The sequence below is a fragment of the Oxyura jamaicensis genome, chromosome 2 (genome assembly GCF_011077185.1).
Source record: "Oxyura jamaicensis isolate SHBP4307 breed ruddy duck chromosome 2, BPBGC_Ojam_1.0, whole genome shotgun sequence".
In the NCBI taxonomy this organism is placed as follows: domain Eukaryota; kingdom Metazoa; phylum Chordata; class Aves; order Anseriformes; family Anatidae; genus Oxyura; species Oxyura jamaicensis.
The window spans coordinates 41,195,293-41,219,955 of NC_048894.1; the positions used below are offsets into that span (position 1 = coordinate 41,195,293).

General features: G+C 40.3%; 1 protein-coding gene across 2 annotated transcripts in view; it reads left to right on the forward strand.

Moving 5' to 3' along the window:
• LRRC3B (leucine rich repeat containing 3B) overlaps window positions 1-23,302 on the forward strand; it is a 46,075-nt gene extending 22,773 nt beyond the window's left edge. For both annotated transcript variants that reach the window (XM_035318252.1, XM_035318251.1), the window contains exon 2: window positions 21,422-23,302. In XM_035318252.1, coding sequence (XP_035174143.1) covers window positions 21,585-22,364 — 780 coding nt within the window. In that variant the 5' untranslated portion in view covers window positions 21,422-21,584 and the 3' untranslated portion in view covers window positions 22,365-23,302. The remainder of the gene's footprint in view (window positions 1-21,421) is intronic.
• The last annotated feature ends 1,361 nt before the right edge of the window (window positions 23,303-24,663 follow it).

Here is a 24,663-nt window from a genome sequence, read left to right on the forward strand (position 1 = left end):
CCCCTGAAACCACTGGGACAGTTTACATGATACTCAAGTAGGAACAAAGTTCAGCGTTGTTTGTTTTCCTTTGTTTTATTGATTTTTGTTTATTTTTATTTGCTTGTCTGTTTGTTTGTTTTAAGCCTTCTAGCTACACTGTTTTGGATTTTGTTCTGAAATTTGGGTGCAGAAAATGGAATGAAAATCTTTGCTTCCTTTTTGGTGAGCTTAAGCGTCATTTTGGTGCCAAAAAGCTTTTTAAAAATGCTTAAACTTTCTTCCTGCCTCCCTTCCTTCAGCAGTGTTCTGAAAACAGATTGTGTGAAAGTAGTCACGCAAATTAGTGTTTGATGCATTGAAATCAGTTAGTTGCTTCATTAAGTTCTTAAGAATTTGTTTACCAAAAGTTTGGCCATGTGTGACTTGCTGTCACTTTAAAAATCTCCTCTCAAGAATTTCCAGATAAGCTTTTTCTGTCTGCATATTTATTGGGGGCCATTACCATGTTGTCAATTCTTACTCAGTTTGTTGATAACCATTCCGTGACATAAATGAATAAATATTTACAGATTTGGTCCTTTGCTTTTAGATGCTGGTATAAGTTAAAAAGAAGACCACTAATTTGCTTTACAGTATCATGCCACTGAGCAATAATTCTGTATCTTCAACATTTGTTTGCTAGTATAACCATTTCTCAAGAAGCACTGTTGTTGTGGAAACCAGCACAACTGTAATTAATGTTTTCCACTATGCACCTTACAATTAATATTTCAAAAATAGGACATCTGTAATTGGACTTCTTTTACTCACAGGATTCATAATGAGAACTGTGCTCAGTGGTGGGATGTTTTGTAAACCCTTTCTAAGTGATACCAAACCTCTACAGCCAAATTCTTCTTTCAGGGTATGCATTCATAACTCCCAGTTGCAAGTGAAGTGTCATGTGAAGTGCATCTCATCTGTACAGACAACACAAATCATACAGACAACACAGATCATGTATAACATAAACAGGAAATAAAAACATGCTTCAGTGGGACTTAAATGATGTGCTGCACAGCCTAGAATTATCTCTGTCTTAAGTTATGCTGCTTTCAAACATTTTTCCTTGAATTTTACTTCTTACAGATGTAAGTGGAAGTAATCACGGAGTGGTTCAGACTGGAAGGCACATCTGGAGATGGCTTAGCTCAACCTACCTGCTCAAAGCAGGGTCACCTGGAGCTGGTTGCTTAGGACCAGCAGGGTTTTGAATATCTCTAAGGATGGAGACTGCATCATCTCTGTACAACCTGTTCCAAGTTTGACCACTCACAGTTTAAAAAATAAATAAATACATTATTTTCTTATGTTCAGGAGGAGGAATTCCCTGTATTTCTGTTTGTGCCTGTTGCCTCTTACCTTTTTGCTGGTCACCACTGAGAAGAGTCTGGCTCTGTTCTCATTACTCCTGCCAATCAGATACTTACACACGGTGGTAAGATCACTGTCTGTCTTTGCCACAAGGGCATGTTGCTGGATTGTGTTCAACTGGGTGTCTACCAGGACCCCCAGATCCTTCTCTGCAAAGCTGCTTTCACGTCAGTCAGCCTCCAGTAGGTGTTGGTCATGGAGTTACCCATCCCCGGTGGCAGCACATACACCTGATCTGTCAACTGCTTCTTCCAGTATTGTATTATCTGCAAATTTGCTGAGGACTCTATTCCACCTTCTAGGTCATTCATGAAGATGCTAAAGGATATTGGCGCCAGTACCAACCCCTGGCATGCTCCACCTGTGGCTGTCCTGGGCTTTTGTGCTGCTGACCACAGACTTTTCAGCCCCTCAGTTCAACCAAGTCAACATAAATAACATTCACTTACCTCCTGTATATGTCTAATTTGTTTAAATACTGCTTAGCTTGATCCTCCTCTAATGATGCTAAGTCTTCAGTGCTCCAGACTTTCTCACTGGTCACAGGGGCCTGGGATTTGGGATTTCTGAGAACAGAATATTCAAGGAAGAAATATATTTTTAATTGACTTGTTTGGTTGGTTGGTGTTTGTTGTTGCTGTTGTTGTTGTGTTTTGTTTTGTTTTCTGGTAAGAGACCATCCTTCTAGCTATCAGAGATACACTTACCATGCTTTAAATGCAAACCAGTTCTTTGCAGAATGTATGTATTAATTAGATATACAGTTTGTTGGTAGACTTATATTTAAAGCTAACCTACTGAAGTCTCTCCATTATTTTTTTGTTTTGTTTGTGCTTCTCCCTTCTCCTCTGTTTGGCCTGGCTGTGTGCTGGCAGCACAGAGGTGTGTCTAGAGGCAGCACAGGGATTTCAGAGCTAGTTTTAATGTGTCAGAACAGCAAGTTGGATTAGTCTGCAGTCACGTTCATGTAGCAGTCAAGAGTTGTTGTCTGTGCCTGAGCACAGTTGTTTAAGCTAGCATGGCTGTAACAGTCCCAATCTACAAGCACTTCTGTGCAGTTGTCAAGCGGGGGGAAAAAAAAAAAAAAAAAAAAAAAAAAAAAAAAAAAAAAAAAAATAGAAAAGCAAAGATGCTGTTTCCAGCTCAGCAGGACCTTGACAGCTCTTGAGCTCAGCAGGACCAGGAGCTGCTGCCTCGCAGGGCGCAGATGCAGGTTTTGGGCTCCCAGCTTCTGACAAGCTCTGAGCCCAGCAGAAGCTTGGCAATCCCACTGCTTGCAGGGGTGTACAGCACAGATCATCCCTTTCCTGCTGAGTGTGTGCCACCAGTGGGAAGCGTAGGTTAATAAGCCCTGTCCTCCAAAGGGAATCTGGATATCCCCACTGAGTGGAGTCAGAGCTACACATCTTTGTCAGTGTTCATCTACTCTTCCAATGGGACCCCATGAACTTTAGGTTAATAACTTTTAAAAATCCCTTCTGCTTCTCAGGGTTCCTTAAACAGCTCTCGGGGGTTGAACAGCAATGAAGACTCATACTCAGCCTGCCATCACATGAAGGTCTGCTAGGGTTGCTCACCTTCCTGCACGCAGTGGGAATGGCTGAGTGGGAACTGTGGCACTGCCTCAAAACTGGTGGGAGATCATGGGTATAGCGGTAATTAATCCCAGGAGAAGGTGTGCTGTCTTCTGGGCTGCTTTCTGCTGGCAGTGTGAAGCAAACATCAGCAGTACATTCCTCAGCATATCTCCTGTTGTTAATCCACCTTCCGGAGTCAGGGTTGCAGTGTGTGTTTGTTTCATGGTAGCTCAGTCACAATGTAACCTGTATGAGGCATCTCATCGTGCAGACACATCCTAACCCCTCCTCTCCATAACCATCCAAGCTTCAGCTTCTGATCAGTACTAAGATCGTGAGCCTGAGTCCAGACAAGTAGCAGTCAACAGGGCCACTTTGTTCCCCTGTACATACGGGTTTGTGACTGCCACTGCAGTCAAGAAGCAAGTTCTCTTTGTTTTGAAGACAGCTGACTGAAAGTTACAGATGGAAAAACTTCTGAAGAAAAAAATTTAATCTTTTCAGTAGGAGAAGCAAATGGATGTTATTTAAATTTTGCATTATGATTGAAATTTTTCATTTTTACAACCTTTTACACAGGTTGTTTTTTCATTTATTTTTTTTTTTTAATTTTTAAAAGTTGCATCGATAAAAGTATGACTTACATAAAATTCAATTTTATCAGAAAATGTGTGTTCCAATAACATTGAAAAATGAATTAAAATGTCAATAGCAACCTTTGATACAAGCATTGTGAAAATTGCAGCAGAAACATAAAATGACAAAAAAAAAAAACACATAAAAAGTCACATTTTAATAAGTAAATGTGGAATGTAAAATTTTGCCTGGGGAGTATTTTAATAACTTTAAATAAAATAATTATCAGCAGGCTTTAAGTATTTTTTCCTCTCATCTTAAGACTAACATTCATTCTAAGAGAAGGCTAGTATTTCTTTTATTATAAATAAATGATTGCACTATTAAGGCAGCTGTTAAAGCCATTGATGGAGAACTAATCACTCATTCTTAATGAAGTTGTTTGTGCAACCATAGCAGTAACTTTGTAGTATGAAGTAACAGTCTGGTGAGTTAATATTGTAGATAAAGTTGTAAAACACCTTCGGGGCTGATTGTTGACTTGCCCAGTTCTCCCTATTTCACGTGAGATGTTTGCGTCTGCAGAAGTGGATTTCCGTGTTGCAACTTTGAAGAATTTTAGAAGGGTTTTTTGCATGAGGACATTTTTTTTTTGGTATAGGGAGAGGTTGTATATCCCAATGAGAAGGATAGCAAGTGAAGTGAGTCATCATAATTGCCTGCAGGATTTGTTGAGTTTCATGCCCTGAGGAAGAAACCATGTGCTTGCCAGAGCAGAGTCTCCTGGCTTGCCATAGCACAGCTGATAGCACACACTCCGCATCCTCTGTGGTGGCTGTAAAAGTCAGGAATCTACCTCAATTTATTTCTTTATCTTCAGTGTGGGGTGTGTTACTTGCCCTAGATTTCCTTTTAGCAGGTGCTCTTTTTGATAATCACAGGAAGAAGTTGCTTTAACCCCAAAGAGTTCATTCCTGAGGAACATTCCTGCTAAGGCTGGGACTGTATGCATTCATGCTGAAAGGACACATCCTTGTGCCTGTTATTCTCAAGAATAACAACTTATTATTATTATTATTATTACTATTAAAGTAGTTTCTTTTTCCTTTCTCTAGTCTAGTGACCGTACATTTGGGAGAGGGTGTTTGTTTTGGAAGCATCAAAGCAGCTGATAGAGAGAAGCTGATTGAACAGCACAGCAGAGATATGGGTCTGAGGTCTGCAGGAGTCTTGCTGATGAGGGTGTACATCCACAATAGTGACAATACGGGGTGACTATTAATGCTGTGACTGCAAGTGGTTCGCTTCTGTGCTCAAGGGAGATACTTCAGAGCACCTTGAGAGCCCTGCGGGTGCAGTAACACATGGCTATTGCCTGGTGGACACGAGCTGCTTTCAAATTCAGCTCATCTATCACAGGTCCGCTTGAAAATTGGTTGACAGCTCTGTGTTAACTGAGGTTTAATAGTGGGCTGTTCCTCTGGCTGACAAAGATTGCGAAGTTTGAAATAAAGGATGGGCTTCTCTGTGAAGCTCAAGAGATGTAAAATCTGAAGTTTTCTGTAAGCGTTCTTGTGGCTTGCAGACAAACTTTTCCTGGACCAGGAAACTGGCACTGAAAGGACCTGGACTGGCACTGAAAGTGTGCATAGCACTACTGCATTGTGAAAGTCTGTTACATTGTGTGCAAACTGTTCTGTTGTCCTCACCATCAGTCAGGGCAGAACTGGAGGGTCCCTTTGGCTGACTGAAAGGGAGAAGAGAAGGAGCAAGAGCGCAGGAGGCGCTCAGATAGGAACCAGCTGATGGATATGGGACCAGCATGGGTGAAGCAATGTGGTATTGTGTCTATGGCAACTTAGGGGTAGGGGAATGAACAATGTGATGCTTCCTGTGATGAGGAGCATGAAGAATAAGAAATCTGAAAGTACTGCTCTTAAGTGGTATGGTTTGTTTTACCATTTATAAACATACTACATGCTCATTGTATGTAGACTGGGATTTGATAATGTGGTTGCATAGCCCATTTGGAGTTGTCTGTGTGTCCTGAATTGTTGACCTGTATTCAGATGTGTGGTTGAATGCATAAAAGTTGCCTTTGTAGTTCATTGACTCTTAAAAAGAGGAAAAGGAGGGGGGCAGTTTAGCCTTCTATTGATGAAAATGTGTAAATATGAAGTAAGACTATTCTGCTGTCCTTGGCCATATCAGTCCATCTGTCTGCCATATCAGTCAATGGGGAGCTGATGCAGCTGATGGTAGGTTGATTCACGGCTTATTTCGTAGCTGCCTGAGAGATGGTGCAGTTTGTTGTACATGTTAATGTTTGGCAGTTTCACTGGGCTCCAGATTGTAAGAAGGTCACTTGCAGGCTCTTGAGCTGCCTCTCAGATGACCCCTGAGAAACTCCCATATGGGGCTTCCTCACTTCACAGTGAGAGCACAAGTGTGACAGGAGTTTCTTGTTCTCTTTCTTCTTTGCTCTTCCTGCAATTCCACAGGCGATTCTGACAGCCTTGAACACTCCTGTACCTATCACCGCTCTTCTGTCCCCTGTCTTTATGTCCTTGAATTGGTGGTCTTGTCAGTGAGATAAGGACTTTCTTTGTTGCTCGGCCATCTCTATAAAGAGCCCCTAAATCCTAACACTATTTCTGACAAAGGAAACTGGAAAGCTGGTGAATGGCTTTGAATTTGTATGCTTTTATTTGTGAAAAAAAAGGCAAAATTCTTAATTTTAAAAGAATGCCCATTTATTTATCTGCTCTGCTATTGCATTTCATTGCTTATCCTTTACTTTTTTTGGAGGAAATTGTTTTGGGAGAGAAACTAGTGATCTGGTTTCACCTACCACCAGCCAGAATGTTTCTGGGGACCGTGTGGATACACAGGACGCATGCTGGCAGACAAAGCCACTCTTATAATTATGCTAAACACACCTCACCAAGAGTTGCTGCTGTTTCAGGAACCAGAAAAGAAGAACAGTATATATGTGCCAAGTGCTGGGGATGGATTCATTTGCTCGGACGTGATTTTTATATGTCTTGTTAGAAATGAATGGGTTAGCAACTGGGGAGGGATCACAGGTGACACGGCAAGACTTGGCATACCAAAGAAAACCTGGGGCCACCTGGGCTCTTGTACTGAGTGAAAAAAATCAGTTTTGTGACTCTCCTGGAAACAGACTGAAATGAGACTGGTAATAAACAACTTCTGTGCTAATAGCAGGGTGCCTTACCATGCAGGTGGTTTGGAACAGAAGTGAGTGCCTTTAAGCATTGTTTTATGGTGTTACACATTTCAGACTGAAAAATGGCCACAAGCTTTATTACTTTAATATTAACGCTTTTTCATCTCTCCCTCTTGCAAACTGCTGCATTCATCCATTACAAAGTGGCTGCTGTTTCCCCCCCCCCCCCCCGCCATGTTTCACAGCGTGAGGAGGGAGAGGCGGGTGGGTGGCAGGAGGACAGATGAGGACGTGATGGCGCTGGAGCTGAGCCTGAGCTGCCACTGGGTAACCTGCTGAGGGGCCTTGCAAGGCCCTCAGCAATGGGGAACTGAGCCACCCCGCAACCAAAGCTGTCTGGTGACCTGTGAGGGGACTGCAGCTCTTATGAGGGCTTCTCCCATTTAGGTTTTCCATCCTTCCTCCTGCTCCAAGCTGGCTTGGCAGTGCAGGTGTTCGTAACTGATGCTCACAATGAGGTAGTCCTGCCATGTTTGCATTGTGGCATGGCTTTGAGCTCAAAATGGCCTGCTGGAGATGACCTGTGGTGGTTTTTGTTTGTTTGTTTGTTTTGTTTTGTTTTGTTTTCAAGCCTGTTCTTGAATTCTTTTCCCATTCTAAATACATCGAGTTTATTGCAGTGACAGTACCAACTGTAACCAGAGCTAAATTAGCCCTCCTGTTGGCTCTGCTTGGTTTTCACTTTTCAACAAGCCTTAGTAAAATAAATCGTGTCCCGCTTGTCTTTAAATTTCATTACCATGACCTAACTTAATTTGTTATAAATTATTTCTACCTGAGCTTCTTTGGCTGTGAACTTGCAGCCTCCAGTGTCTTGCTCATTGGATCATTGCCCAGCTAATCAAGACTTTTTTCTTCCCAACTCTTGCTTTTTGTATCAGCTAGCTCCGCCAAAGTCAACTTGGCTGTACAACCTCCATGGGGACGCACAGAAAGTTGATGTACTCTTGTCTTTAAAATAAGGGTTTTATTGAACTGAGCTTTGGTCTCTTCCTGTTGTGCTCTAGTACTGCTAATAAAGACCTCTTCTCCCTTAAAAAAGAAGTGACCTCAGTGCTCTTTTCTCATCTGGGAAGCAGCCATTGCAATTCTTTCTTCTGGCTCTTCCTTTATTTTCATTTATCCCTGGGAAGAATAACTGACTGGCTGGAAAATCTCTTCTCACTCAGTATCAAGCAGCTGTGTCTTGTTTTTGTTTTTTAGCACAGCTAGATTTCATGTCTGATAAAGACTGGTGTTTATTTCCACTGAGAAATGCCAATCCATTTTTTCTTTAGAGCTGTTCCTATTATTTAGCGATTGTTGATAAACAACTTTTATTTCAGCCCCCTGAACACTGAAGGCTCGCCTCTCACCAAGCTGCTAAGTTGCAACCAGGCTAAATATTTTGCTGAGTAAGGGTCAGAGAACCCTTAGAGGATTTCAGCCTCCCACATCAAGTTGTAATACCAACTTTCTATGATCATATGTCCTCAGAAGAGAAATCTGTACTGTGAGTTTGTTATGACTTTGGAAAAACAGTGTATGGTTTTAAAAAATAAAAAGATTTTACCTGACTTCCTGGGAAGCCTTGGGGATGCTCCAGAGCAGTCATTTTGGAAGGAAAACATCCTGATTGCTGCTTAGGTGGAACACATGTAATTTGCAAAGACCTTTAATGGCAGCCGAGGGCCTGATGTAACTCACCAGGATGTTAAAAAAAAAAAAAAACAACAACAACAAAAAAACAAGTAGTGTTTCTAGCTCTCAGTTGGAGACCAGTGGTAACATTCAACTGTTTCTGAGGAGTGGCATAACAGAATCTTTCAGTATAGCCTTTCTTTTGAAACCTGTGTAATTCTTGCTTGCTGTCTAGGTCCTGGTGGAACAGACATCTCAGCAAGGTTAGCTTCTTCTCGGAAAAGTGTGTTTAACTGTTACAGTGTATGTTGATGGAAGTGAGATTTCTGGGTGCATTCAGGCTCTGTTGAAGGCATTCTGTTACCTCCTGGTGTAGGGTGGTACACGTACAGCTTGTACAGAAGGTACTGCCTTGTGCACACAGCAGTCTCCTCAGTTCTGACATGCTCTAGCCTGACCTAAATTATTGGGCTCAATATGAAGTTTACTGGTAAAACGACACGTCATATGATAGGCAGGGGGTCAGATTAGATGATCTAATGGATCCATCTGGCCTTAAACTCTTAATTAGGGAAATGCTGCCAGAACAAGTTGGCATTGAAGCTTTCCGCTCCTAGATTCTGCTGCCTGGGAGATCCTCAGATGAAATGGAGCTGTGGAGGTTGTACTTGAGCTGGCCTTTTCCTTGGGCTCTAATGCTGGTAGCAGCCAGCAGAGCTAAAAGCGAGCATTGGGTCCTGATGGGAAGCTGCTAGCCTTGCTTTCACAGAAATACAAAAGCCCCATGCCTAACTCTTCCAGGCTGTTACATGTTCAGCTTGTAGAGCTGTAATGATACCTAAATATAGAACTAAAATCTATTATTAGCCTGGTACTATTGCATACATTGAGAGAAAAAAGATATGCTTCTCTGGCAAGCTGACGAAGAAGAAATTATAGTTATTTGAAGCTGTTAATGGATTAAAATATTAAAATTGGGGATGAGTTTTTGTTGGTGGGTGGTTTGATATGGTAGAGGTTTATGATACTTTGCTTGACATCTTTGGTGCAGAAACGTGAAGTATGTCTGTGTGCATTGTTGCAGATGGGCACTTTGCTCTCAGCTATACAAGCTGATAGTGTTCAGGCTGAATAACCATTGACCCAGCAAAACCAGTATCACTGATCAGACAGTTACTTCAGCAAGCCCAAGTGGCTTGTAGTTAACTCAGTGTGTCACTTGGTTCCAGAAGGTCGTTTGAATGTCTTCTCAAAGTTGTTTAATTGTTTATTGATCTCATAATTATTCCATACTTGCTCTCACCATTTTCTGAAATCAGTTGATACTTATCTATTTTAATTTTTATTATAAAACATTTTGTAATTGTGGTATTTAGCCTTCACTTTAACTTAAGAATTTGTAATTGGTAATTTCAAACTCTATAATTTTTCTTTATATAAAAATATTAAACTTTATATATATATATATATGTGTTACTCTACTTTGGTATGCATCTTAGAGGTCCTGTTGTTATACTGTTATACACCCAGTTTATTTCAAAGCACAGGGAGCTGAATTAATAACTGCTGTGGTACTCTTCTAAAGCACTGTCACCTACTGCTAATTTAGTTTGTGGTTTCTTCCCCCCTCTTTCAGATTTTTTTTTTTTCATACAGAGTAATTACTGTAGAAGCATGTTGCTTTTCTTTGTGGTCTCATCTTGTGGATTTTAATCGGATTGTTTCATTTTAATAGTAGCTTCTACTGTCCTGGCTTCTTTCCTTACAAATTCCTTGTGCCATAGATTATTGCTCTGTTTTGTTGTTGTTGTTGTTTTTTGTTTGATTGATTGTTTTTGTCACTGGGCAGTTGTGCATGGAAAGAAGCAGCCTTGGTTTCCTGTAGTTTAACACAACTAGGTAAAGCAGATCCCAATTAACAACAAAAGCATGTGAAAATGGACGCTAACTACCTCTGTGGCATTGTCTCTGCTCACAGCTCTATTTCCCTTTGAGGTGTCAAACCCTGGAGATGGTCTCATCTGCAGTGACCTGTAGCAGTTACTGGGGACCTGCTCGGTGGCAATGGGTCATTTGGAAGAAGGATCGTTTAGTCATGTTCTGCTTCATTTTCCTCCTCCCTTGCCTGTCTTACTTTGGAATCTGTAACACATCTTATTTCTTCTAGGGCTCCCTAGTGCCTGGGTATCTGCAACCAGCAGCTGTCTTGCTGGCTGCTTCGTGCAACTGTTGTCAACTTTACAAAGCCGCTAGCGTGTTCCTTGCTGAATGGTCCCTTCAGGTTTGCATGCTTATTTCTGCCTTGCTGACTTTATTAGCAGCACAGTTTCCCCAGCCTAATTACAACTTCTCTCTTCCCACTGTCTAGTAAGTTGCAGGAACATTTGGATGAACCTCAAATGAGCCTGAAGATAACAGTATGCAAAACCAAATAAGTGCCCTTAAAAGTGGAATAAAAGTCTCTAGATGGTCTGAACCTTGCTGTCTTTGAAAGGGGATACCTTGAAGGCCTGCTAGTTTCTGAGAATGCATTATTATTACCGTTTAGATTTACAATGTGAAAAATAAAAAATAATAATAAAAAAAATATTTTCATTTGCACAAGGACACCATCTGCAGTCACCAGATGCAGTTATCAAGATTAAATTGCAAGACTTGTCACTGATTATGCTGGTAATCATTGAGGTGATCAGTGTAATTATCCTGAGATCAAGAAGATGTTTTCTCTGATATGATACTGCAGAATTGAGTTGAAGGAGCATCCATCATGAGCTACTGGGTAGAGTCAGGATATGTCTCAAACCAGTCACTTTTCTTATAAACTTGGATCATGTTATTTTATAATATAGATCAGCAAATATAGTGAAATTGACCTTTTATGTTAAAAACATTTTACACTGGATTCTATCAAATTTTTTGAAAATCTACTGCAGTGCCTAATCATGAAAGGCATCTGTGCATTCAGTTCATAACCAGGCTGTAGAATAGATTTTATTCTTTTTTTTTTTTTTAAAGATAAAGTATTTCCATTTCAGATTATTTTAACCCTTAAGAATATTTCTTTTTCTAGTGTAAATCATCTGGAGGATTGGCTTGACTGCTGCTGGAATGGGTTTTCTTGCTAGAACAGAACAGTTGATGTTACAGAAAATGTGAGTGAGAATTGATGGAATATGATCCTAAACTGGAAAAACAGTTTTGAGTCTAATGCACACTAATAATTAATCTAGAAACAAATTATATGGCTTTGGAGAACACTTCAGACAGTCATTTGTCTGTGGTGGAGCATTTCCCTTGAGTGTCTGTAATACTGTTCTTCGTGTACTTACATAGTAGTAAAAAAAACATCCATTTCACAGATATGTTTGCTGAGGAGTGACTGGCTTATCTCAAGCCTTTGTTCATTCTCTTGTAGATCATCAAGCCAATCTCTTGAAAATACAATGGTGAGCAATGTTCAACAGTTGATGATACTCAGCTTCTTTCTTATCCTTCTCATTTTTCACTTACTTCATGTTGATGCTACCTATGCACTATAAGTATATGTAATGTTTTGGTTCCTTTTTCAAATGGCATAGATAGGCATACAGAATGTTGTTTATATTTCCCAGCAGGGTGTATTGCTCAGAGAAAGCATGAGAACCCTTCGTAGTCTAAATCATCTGAAGAGGATGCAGGAAATAACTGAGAAAAGTAGGCAGCATTAAACATCATTGAAAAATCAAGGGATGGTGACATTGGAAGAGTAAAACCATATCCATTCTTTGTTAGGGCTTGAAAGAAAGAGAACTAAGACCATCCCTGACATCTGTTCCTTTAATTTCCATCAAGCGTATCAGATTTCATTCCAAGGAATATGTTGCCGCAGAAAACGTCCAAGAGCAAAGCATCTTAGGAAAGATAGGAGATAATGGCTAATATTTTTCTTGTCATTGATCTGTTCTTAATCTGCTAAGCTTCACAAAATTATTTATCAGCAGCGAATTATAAAATAATTTCTGACGAGATGAAAAAGGAGGAAAGTCAAATACATTTTTTACCATGAGCCCAACCCATCAGTCTTAAAGTGCTGATTCATTTGCCCACACATTATAATTAAGTAAGCTGTTAATCTGTAATAAAGCGTGATACATTTGGTGATCTCACAATCAGAAAGTAATTATAGCTTAAAATGTTCATTTGGCTCTCCTTAACCATTCTATTACTCTGTTAAGAGAGGGTAAGATCTATAAACCTGTACCTATACAGTATGCTTCTGCCACTAGAGATGTTTTATGATGAGCAGCTGTTAGAAAGATATCTATACTGGAAGGTTTTGGGGAACAAAATATTGACATTCATTCTGAGTGCTGTCTTGAGGGAGAATATTATAGTTTGAGTACATTTGGTATTTCATTAGATAATGAATCCATTATGTAATTGAAGTTCAGGCTCACAATGATTAATCATGACATTTCAATTATTCACTGAATCAGTGATCTTTTGCACCCCTTTTTTCTCACCTCATTTGCTGTTGGCTTCTATTCATTTATTTCTGTTACTGCTTTAGGATTTCATTGTGCCATGCTCTGAGATCCTGAAAGTCTTCCATGGCTGGAGACTTTCTTTTGGGAATTTAAATCACCTGGCTCCTTGCAGGCAGCTCTTGGCATCTCCCTGGTTTGCTGCTTTATAGCATCGTGACTGCCTACCTTCAAGGTAGCTGTGGTCAGAAACAGCCAGGCAGCTGCACTGCATTTAAGGAGTGCCAGGGAAAGATGCCTGAAAGACGGAGGTTGCCAGCACCCTGGCTCCAGAGACTCGACGCCAGATTCTTGTTTCGGATGCTAAATTGAATTCCCTGGCAGTATCCTGGAGCCAGAGAGAGGGATCAGTTGTCCAGCTTGGAGTGTGTGCACAGCTAGTGAGATTGCCTTTGGCTGCAGCATGCCAGGATGCCTTCCCCTCTGACAATACACAGGCTGTATTTTTATTTTTTTTATAGAGTTGTGTTGTTTGTCTGGAGGAATTCACTTGGTACCCATGAAACTTGTCATTCTATAGTGAGCAGGCAGCACAGAAATAAGAAACAACTGCTGTGTTCTCCTTTGGGTCCGGCTGCTCCTGCTCAGCTCCAGCTTGCAGTTATCCTCACTTTCCAGCTTTTGGAGCAGCCAGGCAGACAGGATTTCACATTGGTTTTATCCTCCAGTGTGCACAGACCCTCAGCCTCCAGAGTTTCAGCATGCAGGTGTACAGGACAAGCCAGTGTGTAGCTTACCGAAAGGTTTGTACTAACCCCATAGCTAAAAATTAATAGGATACATGGAAATAATTCTTCCTGTGGAAATCTTCCTTTTTGGATTCTTTGTAAATATGCCATCTGCAGCTGGTTGGGAGTAGTGGTGGCAAATCATTCTGGTTCAAGTAAAATTGTCCTGTCCTTGGTTCTTCAGCAAACTGGAATGTTTGGATGGGGGACTCACCTGTGAATTTTAGCCTGTAGTCTCCAGCTTGTGGCTATCTTATTAATAGAATCACTGCAGGATAATATTTTTAGATATGTTAGTTTATGGCATTATATGACTATATTAATGGAAAAAAAAAAAAAAAAAGAAAGGAGTAGAAAGACATAAAATACAGCCATGTTTGCAAGTGGACAGTAAAGCTGGTTTGTGTGTATTCGGACAAACTGACTGGCATTACAGGAAAATGAGCTCAAGGAAAACAATCCATTAAAAAGGAGTGTTTTCTTTGTCAGTGGATAATTTGATAAACCTGTTTTAAAATAAAAGTATTTGATATGGCAAAGCTAGGCCCATTTTAACAGAGAAATTGGAAGATAGATTTATCAATGAGCATGTATTTTCTATATACCAAGACAGTCAATGTCTTCAAGACAAAAAGGTAACAATAATGCCTGATGTTTCAAAGCTATAAAACATCTCTGTAATTGACTAGAAGTCAGATAGAACAATGATCATGCTGCAGTGTTCCCTTTTAATGGATTGTTAGTTACAAAATTTTAATATTTATTCAAATTGCATGTTTGCTGCAATGGATACCTAAGAAATTAGCCTGACAGGAGTCTTTATTTCCTGGGCTTCTCTAATTCTGTGTCAGACTTCCACCATTAACACCCAAGAGGTTTGTTACTCTGAAAGTCAGGCATTGGACTGGGCTTTGAAAGTTGTGTCTTTTTTGTTGGGATCTATTGAAGGCTTCTAGGATGCACTGAAGCTGAGAGTTCCTTCTGAAGACACTGGAGCTGTACACATGTATGTCAGCACTTTAGTTTCCTGTCGGGGTTGTACAGGTCATATGTGAGGAGGGCAGGAGGCACCATGACGTGCAGCCCATCTGCAGCATAGAGGGCACGCAGCTGCTCACGGGGGTGCCTTTGTTATTAACAGAAAAAACAGGGATGATTGCAGTGGATTCTATGATCCCAGGGAATGTGGAGCTCTGCGGTGCAATGTGGGGTCTGTTCTCAAATGAGGACGACAGATGAGATCTGTAGAGATCTGAGACTTGTGGACCTGGACTCTACAACCCACAGCTTCTTCAGAAATTGGCTGGTGTGTAATTCTTCCTCACTGTCATTTCTGAAGGTCAAAAAGTGACAGAACAGATTGAGTGATCATTACACAGCCAACAGGCCACTCCCTGTGGCTGTTGTGTTGGCTTCTGTCTTTTTCCTCTTGCCATTCTTGCTTGCTGGTTTGAGCATATAGACTCCAATAACAAGCAATTCCTCTCTAATCTTGGCACCTTCAGTGACAACAAATACAAACTGTGGGCCCAGATGCTGAGCATCTCTGGTTAGCTGTGACCCCACTGACATTGCTGGAATGAGAATTGCAATCTTTTTCATCAGGGGATCCAGCTTTGATGACAAGAAGAGAGATTATTCTAGCACATTTTTGGTAGAGAAAATGGAGCTGCTATCTCCGAATTTCCTTCACAGTGAGACATGTGTGACATCCAGCTCTCTTTGCACACCATGAGGACAGTGTAGTTGCTCAAATGCCAAAGACAACATAATTTAGCTTATGGAATCTGCACAGATGGTCAAGCCTGAGATGGAACTATCTCCTGGTGTAAGAGATCAGCAGTGAAAATCCTTTGTAGCCAGACTTTCCGACCCTAGAAACCACATAAAAATCTGTAGGGGGCTGACAGTTATGCTCTCCCTTTCATACTGTGCGTCCAGGCTTGACTCCACAAGCTCGCCTTGTCCTTTGCCCTCACCATCTTCCCCCAGGATCCAGTGCTACAGCAGTTGATCTTAGTATCACTCATGTTTTTGGGACAGGACAGCAGTCCCTCTTCTTATGCTAGACGTTTTGCATGCTTCTGTTCTTTGTAACTCATCTTGTGTCATGCCTCTGTAGTCCTGCCATGTCTTTGCAGCCTTTCTGAGCCTACCCAGGGGAGAAAAACTTCTTGTACCACTGGGACTGTATTTTCCCCATTGGTAGTGCTACACTCTCTTGTTCTTGGGTTTGGGCTCCAAGGGGGTAGGTGTAGCTAACTGACCCCTCCAGTTGTCTGTCAGATAACTGTGATGAGCCTATTAGGGCCTGCAGAAGGGAGAGGGGAAAGAGAGGGACACTGCACAATGGGTAGGAAGAGGGCTGTAATAGGAAGAAGCATGTTTTCTGATGTCTCCTGTGCTCAGAAGGAGACTGTGCTTCCACTGCAGCTTGATGACATAGCACCTTCTGTCTTTTTTCTTGAGGCCCCATGACAACACATCCCAAAGAAACAGCCTTTTCCCAAATTTATTTATGCATTTTTTTATTGCTAAGAGCACATTTTGCCCAATGTCTCTGGTAGTTGGCTTAGGGAACCAGAATGACTTTTTAGGATCATATCTTTCTCCATTTACCATTCTTTGCTTCTTTGTGAATGATGATGACAACAATTAAATATCCTCCCATCTCATACCACTGAAGAGTCTGGACAATCTGTTGTCCACTGAAGGCCAGTAGACAACAGAGAGCTGCTGCTGATTCCTTCCATCAGTGTTTGACAGCAAACAAGATGAGTGATGATGCTGTGTGTGAGTCTGGGGGCCTTATGTTTGCAGGAACCTGTATGATACTGTTCTACAGACTTCATGTGTGTGCCTCATTGCTGTGATTTAAGACAGGAATCATCCTATCCATATATTTATATTAAATGGGTCAGGTAATGGTTTTGTCTTTATCTTGTGAGATCTTGCCTGATGAATAACCACAAGGAAAAGTGCAATATTCTTGATCCTTCCTCAGCAGAAATGCTTGGAAATTCAGCTGAAACTGTCTGAGAATCCCAGTGAAATTCCAAGTGAACCTTCTGTGATACTGGAATGACTTGAACAAAGATATTTGGCTATCGCAGGTAGTTTCTTGTAGTGCTTGAAAATAATCTTTGGAGAATGCTACTGGAATCTGGATACACAATGTATGGAGAAGGAACCTGATGAACAAGCAGGGAGTGAGTTTCTCTCTTCCATTTGGAAGGTGGAAATTTCCAGGAAGAGTGTCATTAACAAGGGGCTCCAATGACTTCATCTTGGTGGAGATGCAAGCTGATCCTGACAGCTGGGGAGGCTCTGTGTGTGTGTTTGAAATGCTGTAGGATAGCTCTTAAGACTGATTTTGGTCTCTCCTTTGGAGTACTTGGCAGTGGCTGGCTTTAAAGTGCAAGGGACTGGCAGCTGCTTCTCTCTGACTTTTCATGGGGGCTGAGGCTATGTGGAGTGCCAGTGAAAAACTGCTCACATGTTTGTGAGCACTTGGGTAAAGACTGAAGAGCTGCCACATAGACTCTGAAAGTGTTCACTCTAAAATAGAAAATAAAAAAAACCATTTCCCCTTGCCTTTCCTCTTCTCTTTTGTTAGGTCAGGCATCTTTAGCTAAATATGTGATTGATTCTTTTTTTTTTTTTTTATATGGCTTTTGTTGTCTTAGTATTGTCCTAAAAAAATTCCTCAGTCTGTTTCAGTGTCACTTTTAAGCTGTTCTCTGTGATCTTTATAGCATTTCCTTTATCGTGCTCTGAAAGCACAATAGCATGAATTACTATTGAAAGTAGGCTTGTTATGGCCTTTCTGTGTGACTTGGCTAAATCTGCAGTCCCTTTTCTCCAGATGGGTAGTCTGTGGCATTAATGCTTCTTTATCTCACTGAATTTGTGTGGGGAGGAGTTATTAATTAAATACCTGAATTGGTAGTATCACAGATGCTAAGCTCTCAGATGCCAAGATACAGTCAACACACCTTGCTTGCTGGAAAAGCAAACCTCTGCAAGTACCTCACACCTGGAACTTGGTACAACTCTCACTGTATATTAAGAGCAAATGTGCTTTCCTTGAGGATTTCAGTCTGTGTACATTTTCCCACACTGTTGGATGTTTGTACTGAGTGAGTGGTCTTGGGGGAACATGAGAAGAGGAAAGCTTGAAAACCAGTTAAAACTGCAAGACTAAAAAATTATTTCTTGCCATCTTCACTCTGTAGTTTTATAGCCTTGCAATATTTGACTTATGTGTTAGGTTTTCTGTGTGTACTTGTACTTTAGCAATGTACACAAAATGCCTGTTTAAGCCTTTCTGTTATCTGTGCTTGTAGCATTGCTATGTTTGCCCTGTGCCTTCATTTACTTTTTAATTTATTTTTCCATGTTTTTTTCTTTATTTGCAGACTTCCAGTTAATTCATATGCTTATTTTAATTCTGTCTCCCACTTCTTTTTCTGTAATCTTTAGTTTTTCTGTCTGTTTTTCTCTCTTGTCCTTGTTCCAGCCTCCATTACCTTCTACTTTATTTAGTGTGTTTCAGGCGGAGAAAATTCAATAGATTCTCAAGAAGCCAAAAATCTTCCTTTTGGCATTACAAAAGGTCAGATCCTAGTTCTCTTTTGTCTTGTTGAAGTTGGTAGGATGCCTGTCAAGGAAGTGCTTTGTATTGGTTGGTTGGTGGAACCCAAACCACAGATATCCCCTGGATCAGATACTCTGACTGTGGAAGTAAACAAAGCTCTGTTTCCCTCGACTGATACTGAGTCCCATTGGAATGCTTCCAGTTAATTTACTGAGAATTTGCCGAGCTTTATTCTTGCTCAGCTAAGTTTTTGTTGGCTGGATTGTTAATTACAGGTTTAAACTCATATTTGCTCTTTTTAACAACTTAAAACAGTGGGAGTTTTTCTCCCTCTTTACTCATTTACTGAGTATTCTCTTATGAAGACACATTGCTTCATTAAACATTTGCCTGCTTAGTCTGTAATGATCCTACTCCTTCCACTCTAAACACATTAATACATTAAAGAAAAAGAGCTTCACTTGTCTTCACTGGAATGAAGACATTCCACATTGACTTTGGTGCTTGGGGCCATCTTTGACACAGTATATTTGGTGGCATAGCTGTTCTATGGAGGTCTCAGCAGGATCCACGGTGTAATTTCAGGTTGGCACATGGACTTTTTCCCACACTCTTATGCTCTTAATGAACGTTGTTGTGCAAAAAAGCTGAGTCTGGTAGCATCGCCATGGATTTTAGTGTCACATTTCTGATAACTGGCATTGCTATCCAGGGACTGATAATGATCTAAGTCTTAGCAGTTCCTAAAGATAGTTCTGATAGATTCATAACCATGTCACTGATGCTATCTTTTGCTGTTGAAGGTGCTGGTACAGAACTAGAGAAGGTTATATGCTAAAACACTCTTTATCTTTTGGGTATTTTTTTCATCAGGATTTTCATAGTCTTTTTTAGCCTGTAAGGAAGCGAATATGATGTTTAATCCTCACAATTTGTTGAAAACAGTTGGAACTTTATGCCTCTGCAAAATTAAGCATCTGAGACTACTGCAGCTCTTTGCTCTTTTACCCCAGTCCATTCCTGCAGTATCACTGCTGGAAAGCTGCTGCGTATGAGTAGTAGGTGATGAGACGATGCCTACTAGTTCTGCGATGGCAATGTAAACATGAAGGGAAAAGAAAATAGATGGCTGTTTTTTGTGGGGACAGACCTTCTTGCCGCAGCACCTAGGGCTGTGGGAGGGAGGAGCAGATTGCCAGCCTGGAGCTGCCAGAGGGAGCAGCTGCCACCTCCAGCTTGGCCTCGGAATGGGCTGCACATTTTAGCAAGTACTTAGCACTTTTGAGCAGGCTGGGAAAAAACAACTTCTGTAGCTCGTCTCCTACTGTAGCTGATTTCTGTCTGATCTGAAGACCGGACACTGCAGTGACCCAAGAGCCATAAGGAGCAATGGCACAGATGCAACCAGTGCAGTGGGCTTCTTTTCTGTAAACCCTGTTTCACATGTGTCATGCAGGGCTCTGTTGATTTCGGAGATGCTGCCTCACCTCTCATTCCTCATAGGGAGCTCTTCAGCTCTTCGTGTTCTGCTTACTTTCCTTGATAATGGTTTTGCTTTTCCAGGGTTAACTTCACAAGAGAAATCGCTAACAACTTCCTTTCTTTTTTAAGAAACAAGATCTCCGTGTTACAGAGCCAAGGCATAAACTTTCTGTTTAGGTTCTTGGGCAATCTCTCTTTTTATCAATAAACAAGTTGAAAAGTGGTGGTGATACAGGAAATTGTGGTGAGAGGTGGACTTTTGTCATTCCCAAGCCATAGGAATGGAGTAATCACAGATAATGTACTTACTCTTAAGATGTTTTTTCCTGTGGGGTTGCTGACATATTAAACCTAGGCAAAAGGGCTAAATAAAATGTGCATTATGTGTTTGAAAGATTCAATGACACGTTTAATCCATGTTACTCTGATGTGCCAAAAATGCAGTTAGTATGTGAATTCTGCAGGCAAATATAATTGCAATACAATTTCTTCTTCTTCCTGTACAATCACACACATCCTCCCTGCAGGGATTTTATTGTTCAGTGGACTACACTGTGTGTTTGAAAAAAAAAAAATCATTTATATGTAAATATAACATGAAGGCTGCAAATATCGAAGCTGTTACAGAGACAAAGGGCATGCACATGAAAACAAATGGACCTGCTGTGGTTAGAAATTCATAGTTTACCATAATAAGGGGAAAAATAAATGAGGTTGTCTTTGAAACCTTATAGGTCAGCATTTTAGACTTTTGTATTTGTGTTCCAATTAAAGAAGAAAATGGAAAAGCTTCTGGGTATTTACTATTTTTAAGCCAAGTTGCAAGTGGAGAAGAAGAAACACTATTTTTCATATGTTCTATTAGCAAACTACATGGCATGATTTTTTTGTTGTTGTTTGGCTAGCACATAGTTTTATGTGAAGTTTGCTTGGTTTGGGGTATTGAGTTTTTGACAATTGTATTTATTTCTTTTTTCCACCTTAAATGTAAATAAAATTTTCAAGGAAAATGGTAGTAGAAATTACTTCTGTGGGTCTTGATAGTAGCTCACAAACTACTGTGAGGTACAGGAAATAAGCATTCAAAAGCAAGAAGGAAATCGGGGCAGAAAACAAGGAGATGATGGATATTTGTGGTATCTTCTAACATTATTTGGTTTGCGTAAATTTTTGTTGTTGTTAAAGTGCCTTAGAAAGGAAATACTTTAACTGTGATTTGTACTTAAAATAACATAAATTATTTTTAAGATTAATTCACATTAACCATCACAAATTCTTCACTTACCTGTCACTGTTGCTGGAGATCCAACTCCTAACTCCTGCTAATGCACCTTCTACTTTAGCAAGGGAAAATGTAATTTATTTTTATGGGTATTTTAGAAAAGTCTGCTTTTAAGAACAAACCAGTGCCTCCTCTAATAAGTGTTAAAGCCTGAACCTGTGCAATTTGTAATGAGTGTAGTCTATCGTCTTAAAAGTGTCCTGGGGATTTATGTACTAAACTCAGATTAATGCTAATAGGAGGTACCTGAATAAATACTCTGCTGCACTGATAAGAAAATAGATCGTTTATTTGGTGTTACCTTTCACTTTGCCTTCATTTATTTCTATTTTTTTTAAACCAAATTGGGATTGGAGTTTATGGTATAAGGAACTTTTCTTCCTCTTTGCAGGTATGCTTTTAAGAAGAGTATTGATGATGAGGAAGTCCACATGTTAGTCATTTTTTACTAATCCCACCGAAGAAAATGAAGCCACACTTCAGCTTTGCCGATCCTTTTCCCACCACTGTTGGCTGAATGAGAAATGGTTGTGTGATTATGCTGACACCCCAGCATGCATTTGGTAGACCTGTGGCTAACTCGTTCCCTCTCCATGTGTCTGCTCTTACAAAGTTTTGTCCTCATGATACTGTGCTTTCATTCTGCCAGTATGTGCCCGAAAGGCTGCCTCTGTTCTCACTCCGGAGGTTTAAACGTCAGCTGTAGCAATGCAAACCTCAAGGAGATACCCAGAGATCTTCCTCCAGAAACGGTCTTACTTTATTTGGACTCCAATCAGATAACGTCTATCCCCAATGAGATTTTTAAGGACTTGCACCAACTGAGAGTCCTCAATTTATCAAAAAACGGGATTGAATTTATAGATGAACATGCCTTTAAGGGGGTGGCAGAAACCTTACAGACTCTGGATTTGTCTGACAACCGGATTCAAAGCGTGCACAAAAACGCTTTCAACAACTTAAAGGCCAGAGCCAGAATTGCCAACAACCCCTGGCACTGTGACTGCACACTGCAGCAGGTGTTGAGGAGCATGGCCTCCAACCACGAGACAGCCAACAACGTCATCTGCAAGACCTCTGTGCTGGATGAACATGCCGGGAGACCTTTCCTCAATGCTGCCAACGATGCTGACCTCTGCAACCTTCCCAAAAAGACTACTGATTATGCCATGCTGGTCACCATGTTTGGCTGGTTCACCATGGTGATCTCGTACGTGGTTTATTACGTCCGGCAAAATCAGGAGGATGCAAGGAGGCACCTTGAGTACTTGAAATCCCTGCCAAGCAGGCAAAAGAAACCAGATGAAGCCGATGACATTAGCACTGTGGTATAGTATTCTGAATACAATGACTGTCTTTGCGATGGAAATGAGATTTGGATGACACTAAAACCAGAGATTTACTTCTAACATTCATTGTAAACATGAAGACTTTTTTTTTTTTTTTTTTTTTTTTTTTTTTTTCCTCCTGTTTAACTGAATTACGCCACTGTTGAGCTTTCTAACAGAGTTTTGTCTGGATGGTATACATTAATTATTTCTCTGGTATCCTAAAGCAAGTGAATTAATATGTAAACCTTAGTTTAGACCCATTCCACTATTTAATAATGAAATTTATTTTTTTAATTTAAAAAACAAATAAAAGCTTAACTTTGAACCATGTAAAACAGAGTAATTTATTGATCAGAAACCTGTCTGGTGCCAGAGTATATTGAGTTTGATCAATGCTCATGAGGTGGAACTTGAGAGCGATAATGAAGTGGGCTGTGAGAAGTCTGAGAGTAGAGAGTCCCCGGAGGGCACTTCTGTCCCCAGGGCACAAGGTGAAGAGCTGGCGAGTGGTGGCCCATTTGTGGGCTGCTCATTGTGATGAGAGAATACCCTGACTTCAGGAGAAGGGAATGGAAACTCAGGTAGGATCCTGGAGAGTGTTTTGGCAGTGTTAGGGAGAAACCAACATGAAGGACCAACATTAGAGAACACCGAAGAGAGGTAAGTAGAGAAGTGGGGCTAGTTTTCATCTTACACCCACTTACTGCCACCCATGAGCTTCAAGCAGATGTCCTGAGCACTGGGGAGGGCAGCAGCATGGCAAGAGCAAACTTAGTCATAGTGTTCAAAATAGATCACCAATCATGATGGGAAGAAAAAGAAAAAAAAAAAAATAGTCTTTCTAATCTGTATATGGGCTCATAACTGAAAGTGGTTTCATTTTTTGGATGCAACATATTTTTAAAAAGGCTGAACAAAGTAAAATTGAATATATAGGCTGAGCATATTCTGTTGTGTGTTAGACAAGATATTTTTATATGATTTTATGGATAAATGCTTAGGAAAATAAAAAGCTCATGAGGTTAAACTCAGCCTTGAATATAAAATGTATATTTTAAAGCCCTACTGTCTTCAGAACCATGATGGTTTTCTGTTTTCATAGATAAAGTTTTTGAAGGGAACAAATTCACAAGAATGTGTTTCTCTTATCATTTTATTATGGTGATAAAGGACATTTATCTCTGGGTCCCTATAGATTCTGTCTAACTAACATTAGAATACAGATTGCAGCAGTGTGGATTAAAAAAATGTACAAAATGCTGCTTTGCAAAAAGAAGTTAGAAAGGACAGCCGTAAAATTTTCAAAAAAAATCCAGAGTAGTATCTCCTATTAGGTTATCCATTATTTCTGTTATGAGTGTATTCTTTTACATTTTAGAGGGCACAATGTTATTTATCTTATTTCTTTCAGAACATTGTTAAAAAAAATAAATATCACCTCTAAAATCTATTATAAAACAGGGAGACAACACGGATTTATTTTTATTTTTTATTTTTTAATGTGCACAGAGTCAACTTTTTATTTCATCTTTTTGGCCAGAATCCCGAGTAGTTGTTCTTCTGACTGACTCCACTTGTGTGCACTGTTTTCTCAAAAAGCCTTCGGTATTTCAGATGAACCATTTTTGGAACCTTTAGAGAATGTTAATGTTTGCAAAGGGCAGGGTCCATCCAAAATACCTGCTCTCTGCCATCCCCAAAGTAAAAAATAAATAATAATAAAAATGTTTTCTAAGGAAAGGAGGCTGTTCATTATGCATCCTGTTTAGTTTGCATTTTATATGGTTTGTTTTTCAAGCTCTGTCTTGCCAAAATTTCCACCATTGCAGAAGTGCTGTCTGCAGCCTCGCAAGCTCTGTGTGACTTCTTGCAGGAGCCAAAAGCAGTTGGACTAAATACAAATGTGAATTTGAAGAGATGAGATAAAATATACTGTACTGAATGTATAACAAACCTTGCCCAACAGGACATATCTACGTGAGGATACGCAGAGGCCTGTAGGCCTCTACAGAGGCCTGTTGGGCCTCTGAATAGGTGGATACAAGTTCATTCCTTGATCCAATTCTCTTATTTTCTGTAAAATCTCCTTAAGGGTAAAATTTGTCTTGTTTCTGTTGCTGTGCTGCTCACGCAATATTTTGGATGTCAGCTACTTCTGGAAAAAGAACAGGGAGGACTAGCTAAAAGAAGAGAGCAAACAGGAGGTGCTGACTTACTCTGGAATTTAGTGCTCTTCATTCAGAACTAAGTACAGGAGTTCCCCCACAAAATTTGGACAAAGTGATTTAAATTGAAATGTTTA